Source organism: Leptopilina heterotoma, unplaced genomic scaffold (assembly GCF_015476425.1).
Source record: "Leptopilina heterotoma isolate Lh14 unplaced genomic scaffold, ASM1547642v1 Lhet_168, whole genome shotgun sequence".
NCBI classification, from domain to species: domain Eukaryota; kingdom Metazoa; phylum Arthropoda; class Insecta; order Hymenoptera; family Figitidae; genus Leptopilina; species Leptopilina heterotoma.
Window position 1 is genome coordinate 497845 of NW_025110884.1, and position 13051 is coordinate 510895.

Here is a 13051-nt window from a genome sequence, read left to right on the forward strand (position 1 = left end):
ACCACGCGGTGCTGTTAAAAAGTTGATCATAAACTCGATACACCATGTGATGAACGATCCTGATCGATGTTTACGGTTGCGAGTGTTGCTCGTTTTCAACCCCTTGGGGCAAACTTTCATAAATGGGGTAGGAGAGGTGGGGCGCAATAAATGTACTAAATCATAAAAAATCAAGCCAGGAACACGATAAGAGAGTCGAGGAAAAAAAAAGAAAATATACCCGCGCGCCACTATATTCTTTGATTGTGTATATGAAAAGTGCTCCAAGTGTATTTACTTGCGGATCAAGACTAATTACAGGAGCCAAACCAGGAAGTCAAATGAACGCGGGAATGTGAGCAGATTTAACGAATTGTTGCGAGCACAAACTGTTCACCAGAACACACAGAGTATAGTTATTTACTGTTTCTTCCTCTGTGCGTGACTCTCTACAAAACTATAGTATTTAGAGAGATACAATGAAAAACACCATTTTCACACTCGCATAGAGAAGAAGACGCGAAAGAATCTTCTCATTATTTCATTGTTTATTGTCGCGAGGTGTCATTCCGTTCTGAACTTGTAGTTCTTCTTCTCTTCATTATTAGAAACCCTTTTCTAATTAGTGTTTCAGTAAAAAATGCTAATTAACACCTACAGATTTTTTTTTAATTGGATTCTTTTCAGTAGTAGAAAAAAATCATAGCTTCTTGATTTTTGGGACAGGAATATGAACTATAAAGATAAGAGAATATTCGTGACGTAAAGCTAATCAAGCGCAAATATTATCTGCCTTCTTATAACATTGGACCAGTAAAATCTGCGGTTACAATGGCTAAACTAATATTGAAATATTGCCGAGCGATTGGGCGTCCAGTAAATTTTTCAATGTCCAATACGAGGCGTGCCTGCTAACAAGATTTATCGTTGGCTCCCATTGAATGCGCAGATTGTTAATGCGAAATCATTTATATTTACCAAGGTGCACGCGGCTACACGCTAACCGTCACGTATCCTTATCATTGAACGAGACTCTCTTTTTTTTCCCCTTTCATATCTTTTATCTGAAAGCTTGATTGGTTTAGCTATTTTTTTTTGTCGTCAAATAATCACTCAAATACTTCGATTAAAGATAAGTCATACTTCTTGTTATTTGCTAGAAATGACAATCAATAAAGCGACAAATACTGATTTATAAATGAAATTTATGAAATTTTTATGTAAATTTAAATATTAATGTTTAATAAATATTGTAATATTGTATATTTTATTTATATTTCATACTCTTTGATCTTATTAATTGGTTTAAAAAAGATTTCTTCGTGTGGAAATATAATTTCTTTTTAGCCTTAGGGACTAAAATGTTTCTTTCTACCCCTAGGGATCAAAACAAATCTTAGGTTCTATAGTATTTTTACTACCTAGTATTTTCACTTCATAGTATTTCTTACCTTTTAGTATTTTTACTCTTTTTCATTTTTTCCTCTCTTGTATTTTTACTCACTGCTATTATTCCCTTTTAGTATTTTTACTCTCCAGTATTTTTGACTTTAGTACTCTTACTCTCAAGTATTCTTACTTTCTGATATTTTTACTAAAGAGAAAAAAATGAAAAGTAAAAATACTAGAGAGTTAGAATACAAAAAAGTAAAAATACAATCTCTAGTATTTTTACTTTTCATTTTTTTTTCTACAGTAAAAATAGCAGAAAGTAAAAATACAAAAAAATAAAAATATTAGACATAATAGAGAGTAAACAATACTGGAGTATAAAAACAATATAGAGTAAAAAATAACAAAGAATAAAAATACTAGAGAGTAAGAATACTAAAGAATAAAAATATTAGAAATACTAGAGAGTACAAAATATTAGAGAATAAAAATACTACAGAGTAATGAACCAAGAGAGTAAAAATACTATAGAGTAAAAATACTAGATAGTAAAAAATACTAGAGAATAAAAATACTGCAGAGTAAAAATGCTAGAAAGTAAAAAATTGTAAAGAATCAAAATACTAGATAGTAAAAAATACTAGATAGTAAAAAATACTAGATAGTAAAAAACACTAGATAGTAAAAAATACTAGAGAGTAAGAAATACTAGAAAGTTAAAAACTAAGGAGTAAAAATACTAAGGAGTAAAAATACTAAAGACTAAAAATACTAAAAAGTAAAAATACTAAAGAGTTAAAATACTAGAGAGTAAAAATACTTGACAGTAAAAAATACTAGATGGTAAAAATACTGTAAGGGAGTAATATTGTAAAAAAAATACTAAAAAATACAGAAATTTTTAGTCTTTATTATTTTTAATCTTTAGTATTTTTCTCTGAATAATTAATACTAGTAAGGAAAATACTAGAAAATAATAATACTAAAAAAAAACAGAAAGTAAAAATACTAAGGGGTAAAAAAATGAATGATAAAAAATACTATAGAGTTAAATTTACTTTTTGTAGAGTAAAAAATACAAAATGAAGAGAGTAAAAATAGAATTTTTTACTTCTCAGTATTTTTACTCTTTAGTATTTTTCTATAAATAATTAATACTAGTGGGAAAAATACTATAGAGTAATAATACTAAAAAGGAAATATACTAGAAAGATTTTTACTACAAGATGTTAAAAATACAAGGTAAAAATACTATTTGCGAAAAATATTAGAGAGTAAAAATACTAAAAAGTAAAAATACAAAAGAATGAAAATACTAAAGAGTAAAAAATTTTATTGTTACTCTTTAGTATTTTTCCTCCCTAATATTATTCTTATACAGTATTTTTACCATCTATTATTTTTTACTCTCTAGTATTTTTTACTCTCTAGTATTTTTACTCTCTAGTATTTTGACTCTTTAAAATTTCTCTCTGTGTAATTAATATTAAAGGGAAAAAATACTGGAGAGTAGTAATACTAAAGAGGAAAAATTAAAGAAAAGTAAAAATACTAAGGAGTAAAAATACTTAAGGATAAAAAATACTAGAGAGTAAAAGTACTAAAAAGTAAAAATACTAAAGAGTAAAAATACTTGCGAGGATAAAATATTAGATGGTAAAAATACTGTATGGGAATAATATAATTGGAGAAGAAAAATACTAAAGAGAAAAAATACAAAATTATTTACTCTCTATTATTTTTACTCTTTAGTATTTTTTGCTGAATAATTAATACTAGTGAGAAAAATACCAGAGAGTAATAAATACTAGAAAGTAAAAATACTGAGGACTAAAAATAATGAAAGGTAAAAATACTAGAGAATTAAAGTAATAAAGATTAAAAATAATAGATAGTAAAAATAATGGAAGATAAAAATACTACAAGGTAAAAATACTATATGGGAAAAATACTAGAGAGTAATAGTATACTAAAAGGGAAAAATTCTAACAAGTAAAAATAATAAGGATTAAAAATACCGAAGGGTAAAAAATATGAGGGAGTAAAAATACTAAAGTGAAAAAATACTAGAGAGGAAAAATACTAGAAAGTAAAAAATACTAAAAAGTAAAAATACTAGAAAGTAAAAATAGTAATGAAAAATTACTGAAAGGTAAAAAAAACATTATTTGTTCTCGTGAGTTTATTTAACTCTTTAGTAATTTTTTTAAACAAGTAGTTAAGTAGTTAACAAACAATTATAAAAATTGGTTAAAATTTAAAAAAATAGTATAAAGTAGTCAACAAATAATGAAAAAAATATCAAATAAAATCAACTGAATGTAACAAAAGTGAAACCAAACGCGCCAAAAACTTGATTTCTGATGCCGCCGTTACATATACTCACTGGGATAACGAGATGGGGCCGGTTTCAATTCACTCTTGACTCGATATTGTCTATACAGAGTATATAACTTGAGATAAATTCTTTTTCAACATTTTAAATCGATGAAAACACACAAACTATTTTTGTGAAAATGAAAAAAATTAAAATATCTCTGGTATTCACATTAATGCAGTTTGTTTGCAACCTGACACATTGAAGAAGAGAGGACATTTAAGAAAAAAACTATTGTCGAGTTGTTTAATATGTCAATTAACGAGATAATTATCGTTTAATTGGGTGTTTAATTGGGTTATAAAGTAATGGAAATCAGAGTTTTAATGAATGGATGCGGGACTTGTCTCTGGAAAATTAATAGTTGTCCTGTGTGTTGAATATGGAAATAAAATGAGTATTTATATATTGTATTTATTTTCAACTTTTTATCAAAATATGGAAAAAAGTATTCTTAGAATTTTCTTTTCTTTCAATTCAATCATCAATCTTGACATATAGCAGGTATTTTTATTATTTGTTATCCTGTCGCACGAAATTCCAATACTGTTTTCTTTTGTTACGGCGCTCATAGAACTGTATAATGAGTCTCATAGGAAATTCTATAAATAATTGTTACGTAATGTTAATAATTATAATTAAAAATAATTTACTAATGATTTTTTTTTGTCTGTTTCAGAATGATCATCAATATCGTCAACGTGGTGAGTGATTGTCAGAAACTATTAGATGAATTTTTAGAACAAATTTTTTTTACTTTCTTTGATGAATTTGAAGGGACAGTGAGTAGAATAATTGTGTATTTATTTTGCATGTTAATATATGTGTCGTGTTCATATTTCAATGTGTTAATGCTTTATATGAATAATAATTGTTTATCGAAAGCGATCTAAAAAAATCGAAAACAATCTAACTAAGGAGCACAAGGCCGCAGTAAAATTCGCGCTCGTGCATTTTGGCCAAAGCGAAACAATTTTCGCTGCGCGTTCGGATAAAAAAAATTCCGCCTGCCCGACATTGGACAGGGAATTGGCAAGAAATCGCTCGCGCGGCATCGCGAGACTTTTATTCTTTATGTTCCGAGTCTCTCTCTCTCTCTTTCTCTTGTGGAGGCATAATTTTTTTGCGCAAAATCATTCGAGTAGCCGGCGTATACATCCGCGACGCCATTTCTGGAAAAGCCGTGCAATTATCTTGCGGGGCAAATCTGAGCGGCAGCTGTGTTCTCCAAGTTTGGCCTTCATTGGTCACTTGCGTGCGGTTTCTCACCGCGAACACCCAAAAGAGAGAAGGCGTTGAGCCGCGCTGCTTTTACGGAATTTGACGTCTTAATTGGAAGTCTCGTTTAGGTTATATACCATTAAGACGAAAACCAAAAAGATGCGCGCTCAGTCTCTCTCTTTTACTTGCTTTTTGGGAGCAAGTAATTGCCATTGAACAGTAAATGATAATTTCTTTGTATCAAAAACCAGGTGAAACGTTTATTTTCTCCGATTGAAGAGAAAATTTGTCCCTTAAATTAATACTTTCGCATGTTACCACAAACCAAATGGAACTTTCTTTCTTTTGTTTTTTTTAAATCCGCTTAATTAGAATGCCAAACAATTACCCACTCTTTTTTTAAGAATAAAATATATTAATTTGTAATAAAAAAGTAGAAAAATAGACAAGGTTTCCATAGGTCAGGGAAATCAGGGAAAATTCAGGGAATATTATTATTGAAAAAAAATTTCGTTACAATTTCAATTATCTTTAAAAATAATAAAATTCATCTCCAAAATTCAATTATTTTCAAAAGTAATAAAATTCTTCACAAAAATTCAATTATGCTTCGAAAATTAAAAAAGAATTCTCGTTAAAATTTTAATTATCTTTAAAAATAATAAAATTCTTCTGCAAAATTTAATTATTTTCAAAAGTAATAAAATTCTTTGCAAAAATCCAATTATGTTTAAAAATTTTAAAAAAATTCCGTTAAAATTTCAATTATCTTTAAAAATAATAAAATTCTTCGCAAAAATTAAATTATGTTCGAAAATTAAAAAAAAAAATTCCGTTAAAATTTCAATTATCTTTTAAAATAATAAAATTCTTCTGAAAAATTCAATTATGTTCAAAAGTAATAAAATTCTTTGCAAAAATTCAATTATATTCGAAAATTAAAAAAAGATTATCGTTAAAATTTCAATTATCTTTAAAAATAATAAAATTCTTCTCTAAAATTAAATTATTATCAAAAATTTTAATAAAATTATTGACAAAATTTCAATTATTTTTAAAGATTTTAATAAAATTATTGTCAAAATTTCAATTATTTTCAAAAATTTTCTTCAATTCAATGATTTTTTATATATCTACCATTTCAATAAAGTTTTTCAAAACTATTTAATTATTAATAAAAAATGTTGATAAAATTCTAAGCAAACATTTAATAATTTTCATAAATAATAAATTTTTTTACTGACAATGAGATTTAATTATTTTCATGCATAATTAAACTCTTCATAGAATTTCAATTATTTTTAAAACAATTTTAATCGAATTCCTCGAAAAACGTAATTATTTTTGAAACTTTAATTAAAATTTGGCGGAAAAATTCATTATGAGAATTCAATTTTAAGAAACATTCATTTATTCAATAAATAATTTATTGAATTCTTTCGAAGAATTTTAATAAAATTGTTATAAATAATTACATTTTTCTAAGAATTTACTTAAAATTGTATTAAAAATAATTGAAATCCAGTGAGAAATTTTTTTATTTATGAAAATAATTGAATTTCTCAAACGAATTTTATTACTTTTTTTTTAATAATTGAATTCTTTTGAGAACTTTATTTATTAAAATAGTAGACTTTGAAAATATTTGAATTTCAGGGAAGAATTTTATTATTTGTGAATTGTAATTGAATTCTTGCAAAAAAATTTTCTGAAAAATTACACTTTTCAAGGAATTTATTTAAAATTTTATTGAAAATAATTGAAATCCTGTGAAGAATTTTATTATTTATGAAAATAATAAATTTCTTGCAACGAATTTTCTTAAAAATTTTTGTAAATATTTGAAATCCTGTAAAGAGTTTTATTCTTTTGAAAAATAATTGGATTCTAACAAAGAATTTTATTACATTTTTGAAAATATTTGAGTTTATGTGCGAAATTTTAATATTTGTAAAAATAATTGAATTTTATAAAAATCTTAATTTCTACGGAATAATACTCGATTCGTAAGCAGAAACTCTAAAAATTAAAAAAATTTTTACTAAAAGTTCTAGCCAATTCTAGACGATTTTTAAAATTCTCCGCCATTTTGAATCCACCATTTTGAATTTCTAAAAACAATTCCCTGACTCAGTTAACAGCTTTTGAATGAAAGCTGTTTTTATTTTAAACATAAAAAGACAAAAGTTGAGTTCTTGAAAAGTTAGTTTTAAATTAATATCTACTTCTTTTTATTCGACAATTTTTTTTTCTTACGGTGAAGAGAATTTTTCTTTTTCGGTAAAATGTTAAAAATATTAGCCATATATATAAAATAAATCATATAAAATGTAATGGTTGGTATGATAAAGTAAGACACCCACTTATTCCTACGCACACGTCAAACGAGTCATCTGCATATCACTGTATTATTTTTGAGGCTTCTTAGAATGTTGAGAATAAATAACGACGTTATATACACTATAATGCGTATGTGTAAGCTCGGTTACAATTTTCGGATTGACGTCTAATCCGACTGATTTCCTTCCACCCACTTTTATGTCATTGAAGACGATAGCATATTCTCAAAGAAAATTATTTAACACAAAGCTGTTTACGTTACATATTTATGTGTAGATTCCAATCAAGGCTTTTATCGTTTTTATGAAAGGAATTAGAAGACGATAATAATAAAACTACCTCATAAGGAAAGATACGAAAGTAAAAAGGGATTTTAAATTGAGTTTAATCAGTTATATCGTGATTTAAATTTTGTTACCATTCGATTGACTATAACTAGGATTAAAAGGATTTGATTTTGGATCAGGTGGTAAATTACTGGTTGGTACCAGTTTTTGATTGGTACCAATTGTTACCACAAGAATTGAGACATTTTATGGCAATTGAAATTGGTGCTTCAGAAGCTTTCACTTGGTACCAGCAGGCTTTACACTCATCTACTAAAATTTATTACTTACTACTTTTTTTACAATTTGATACTATTTGGATACTGTTTCTAAATTTGTGCCACTAAAAGCTACTTTTTCCTTTTTTTTAGAATTTACTCTACTTTAAATCCGCTAATAATTCAAATAAAATAATTATACTGGAAAATTTTAATAAAATTCTTAGAAGCAATTCAAAAACATTTAACAAAATTCTTAGACGTAATTCAAAAATTTTCTTTATATAAAATTCTTTGAAAGGATTCAATTATATAAAAAATATATAATATATTAATATTATATATTATAATATTAATATATATATATATATTTTCTCCGCGAAAATAATAAAATTTTTAAAGAAATTCAATTATTTGAAGTACTATTTTTAAAAAATTTTTTGACAGAAATGAATTATTTTCAAAATTCTTTTACAAAATTCTCCGAAAAGTAATCAATTATTTTAAATAATTTTGATAAAATTTCATTAAAGAATTTAATTACCTTTAATACAATTTTAATTAAATTCCTCGAAACAATTTAGTTATTTTCATAATTTGTAATAAAAAATTCTTCAAAAAAATTCAATTATTTAAAAAATTGTTAATAAAATTTCCTTACAAGTATTCAATTATTTTCATAAATAATAAAATTCTTTGCAGGATTTCAATTATTTTTAATTTGAATATAATTCTAAATGAATTCCTCATGAAATGCAATTATTTCTTCAAAATTTTATTAAAATATTTGAAAAAATTCAATTATTTTTAAAATTTTTGTTAAAATACATTACAAGAATTCAATTTTAAAAAATAATCAATTATTTATTTTTGTGCTTCCCCAAATAAATGAATTCTTATAGATCTTTCAAACAAGAATTGATTTAATTTTGAAAATTATTTTAAAATTTTGAAAATTTAATAAACAAATTTAATAAATAAATAAATTATTAAAATTATTTAATTTTGAAAGAATTGCAGTTGTAATTTTTAGAAATAATTAAATTTCCGAAAGGTTTTACATTGTAATTATTTAAAATATTTATTGCTGTAGAAAAAAAAGTATTTAATTATTTGATTGAAATATGGAAATAATGAAAAAGAATTAGTCTTTTGAAAAATTATATTTAATTGTATTTAATTACAATTTTGGAAAATAATTGAATGCTTTTAGAGAAATTTTATAAAAATTCTACTGAAAATAATTGAATTCATACCAAGAAATTTATTATTTCAGAAATTAATTTAATTTTTATAAAAAATGTTATCATAAATTTTGAGAATTGGATTTTTAGAAAAATGTTACAATTTTTTTAAATAATTCAATTCTTTTGAGAAATTTTTCATTGAAATTGTATACAAAATTATTGATTTCCTGAGAAAAATTTTATTATTTATAAAAAAGTAATTTAATTTTTACCAAGAATTTTACTATTTATAAAAATACTTGAATTTTTTCCAGAATTTTATTATAAATTCGGAAAATGATGAACTTCTTTAGACAAATTTTAAAGAAAGTTCTACAAAAAAATGATTGAATTCATGCGAAGAAATGGTATAAAAACTGAGAATTGCAGAATTGCAGTTTTGCAGTAAAATTAATTGTAAATAAACTGTAAATAAATTACAAATAAATTATTATAACAAATGGTATCAAAACTTTAAAAATTTCAGAATGGCAGAATTGCATTTTTGCAGTAAAATTAATTGTAATTTTTTTTGTATAATTTATTTGTAATTTATTTACATGTAAATAAATTACAAATAAATTATACAAAAAAAAAATTACTGTTTTATTTTCAAAACTATTTTTCTAATTTTTCCAACCGAGAAAAAAACTTCAAAACGTCTCTAAATAACGAAGATAAATTGAATCTTTATTCCAAATTGTGTCAAAGTGTCAATAAACTTTAAATTATATTAAAATATTTGCTATCTGTTTTCCTGTAGGTGTAATTTGGAGTATGTTATATTAGATTTCACAACGATCTCTGCCAGCTTATCAAAGAAACGAAACCATTTGATTGAGCATGATTTTTATTACCGGAATAAAGCAGTTTTTTGGAAGACAGTCGCACCACTCAATCAACTAGACATAATAATAATAATAAAAAAATATTTGTATATATCTTAAATTATATACACGTGTAGAGTGTAAATTTTTGTATATCCAAGACTAACGTACACTTACGGATATTATCATTAATTATCACCCACACATTGCAATTTCCAAGTAAAGGAGCGAAATGATTTATATATATTTGAAAACGAGTCCGAAAATGTGAGTTGAAATTAATAATTATAATAATGAAACCTACGCGACATATTCGTGAAATTGAAACATTTACCTACAACATTTCAATTACTTGAAAACCCTGTTTGAAAATATTGAATCATAATTTCAGTTATTATGATGAAAATAATATTATTATAATTTACTTGCTATATAAAATTTACCAAAGTGAATTTATTATTATAGGCAAGAAGCTATCAAAATTTCTATACAAATATATTTATTCTTTGGAAAATTTATTTTCATTGTACAACTACCAACAAATTACTGATCTTTATGGTATTTTACGGTAGTTTACGGTACTTTACGATACTTTACGTAAATCTAAACTATCAATAAAAATTCTTTTTCCTTTCCAGAAATGATCTTTTCATATATAAGAATCAGAATTATATTCAATAAAATAAGTCCACTGACTTCCCGCCTCGAGAAGTTGGAAAAATTTATGTCTAATATATTTCAAATATATTATTATTTCTTTTCTTCTAGAGCGTAATTTTCGAATTATAGTTTCAAGTAATATTCGTTATTTAAGGTTTCTTTTCGATTTTTTTGTTTATTTATTTTTTTTTCTGGAATATTTAAGTGAAATTTGAATAAAAAATGAAGAAATCATAGAAAAATCGAATTCTCCCACGTGCGACCCGATTTATCAGGTCTCTTCATTCGGCCCACTCGAGATCTCGTCAAACATTAGCTATCAATATATTCGTTGCAAGTATTTCCAATTTGCTTCCTATATTCCACAGCTCTTATGTTACTTACAAGGGAGAGTAAGAGAGAAGAGAAAAGAGAGAAAGAAAGAGAGGGAAAGAGAAACTATAAGCCTAAAGGCGCTTAAGACGATTAATGGGAATCACCCACAGACTCAAAGAAAATCCAGAAGCAGTAGGCGCTTCATCCCACGATTCCACTTCTAATTACACTTTTAACTGATTCCCATTATTGATCTCAACTGTTCAAATACAAAAGTATTTCTTATTTTGTGAGTTAAATAAAAATATTTCGTGACTAAAAGTTGGTCACAGTTTTTCGTTTAATAATAATATTGAATTGTAAATAAATAAATTAATAATAGTAACTAAATTTTGAACTTCTTATTTTTGTACTTTAAATGGTACCAAATGGTAACAAAATTCTTACGACTTCACTTGGTACCAAATTTTGAACTTCTTATTTTGGTACCCAATGGTAACAGAATTTTGAACTTCTTTTTTTTGTACCAAATAGTAACAAATTCCAGTGCTACAATACTATTACCACTTTTGGTACCAATTTAAAGTTCTAAAAGTTCGCCTAAAGCGAAATTCTACAAACTGTTTGGTACCAGTTTTTATTTGGTACCAGTTATTACCACAAAAATTAAAATATTTTATATTAATTCAAATTCGTGCCTTTCTAATATCAGAAGGTGAAAAACACTTGGTACCAGTGATTTTACTAATGTTATATTATAACTTCGATTTTGGTACCAGACTAAAAAAACTTACAAATTTAAATTAAAGTACCAAATGTAAATTTGGTAACTCTTTAAAGTGCTAAAAATAGTAGCCTGATTGCAATATTCTACCAATAATTAATTAATTTAATAATAATTGAAAGATCTATGAGAATTCATTTTTTTAGGTTAACACAAAAATAAGTAATTTTTAAATTATTAATATTTGAATTTTTGTAAAGTGTTTTATTAAACATTTTAAAAATAATTGTATTTTTTCAAATATTTTTATAAAATTTTGAAGAAATAATTGCATTTCTCGAGGAATTTATTTAAAATTATATTCAAATTAAAAATAATTTACATCCTACAGAGAATTTTATTATTCATTATAAAAATAATTGAATTCTTGCTACGAATTTTGTTAATATTTTTTTAAATAATTGGATTTTCTATTACAAATTTTGAAAATAACTAAATTCTTTCGAGGAATTAAATGAAAATTGTATTAAAAATAATTAAATTCTTATATATAAACAAATTTTATAAAAACTATTTTTATTAAAACATTTTTTATAAATAGTACTTTAAATAATTGAATTTCTCTGAAAATTTTATTATTTATTAAAAAAAATCTTACAACAGGGATCACAGAGTGTTACCTATTTACCTTTTTGTACCTATTTTGAAATTTGGTACCTTTTGTACCTATTTTGATTATTTGTTACCTTTTTTACCTATTTTAAGTTATCACAGTAAGTTTTAAAAATTATTTTTTATTTCATAATTATTTTTCTGCGTTTGAATATCTTTTTTCTTACATAAAATTAACCCTTATTTAATAAGCATTAAAATAAAGCATTAATTAATCGGTTGGACGTGTGGTCACTTTTTCCCCCGTTGGACGATGTAATTTTACATTTTTTGCCAAAAATTCAGAATCAATGCAAAATCAGTAAAAAATCATGCTAAAGAGATCGTCATCAAAGAAATACAGGGTTGCCACAGACCTGGAAAACCTTGAATTGTCAGGGAATTTTATAAATTCTTATTCTGAAAATTCAATTTTTTCTATTTGAATATTCAAAATCTCAAGTTTTAAGTTGTTATTGTACAATATCTTTTTGATTTTAAATTTAGTGCTTACAGTTAAAATCTAAATCGTTTCTAAAGTTTAGTTTCTTCTGGTCAATATTTTCCTTTGCATAATTTTAAAATTAATATTTTTCAATGCATTTTAGATACAGGGAAAAAGCGGGAAATGCGGGAATTGTACGGGAAATGTACGGGAATTATTTTGTTCAACGGGATTTTTTACTTATAAAATGGTCGTAATAATGAAAAAATTTGGAAATGTGCAAGCACCTAAAAGTATATAATTGAGGTTGAGTCCACAATATAATTGCTTGAAGTAGAATTTCAAAGTAA

General features: G+C 24.8%; 1 protein-coding gene across 5 annotated transcripts in view; it reads left to right on the top strand.

Moving 5' to 3' along the window:
- Nucleotides 1–13051, top strand: part of LOC122499489 — a 405956-nt gene that overhangs the window by 362049 nt on the left and 30856 nt on the right. For all 5 annotated transcript variants that reach the window (XM_043607872.1, XM_043607873.1, XM_043607875.1 and 2 more), the window contains one exon: nucleotides 4428–4452. In XM_043607872.1, the coding sequence (XP_043463807.1) occupies nucleotides 4428–4452 (25 nt within the window). The remainder of the gene's footprint in view (nucleotides 1–4427; nucleotides 4453–13051) is intronic.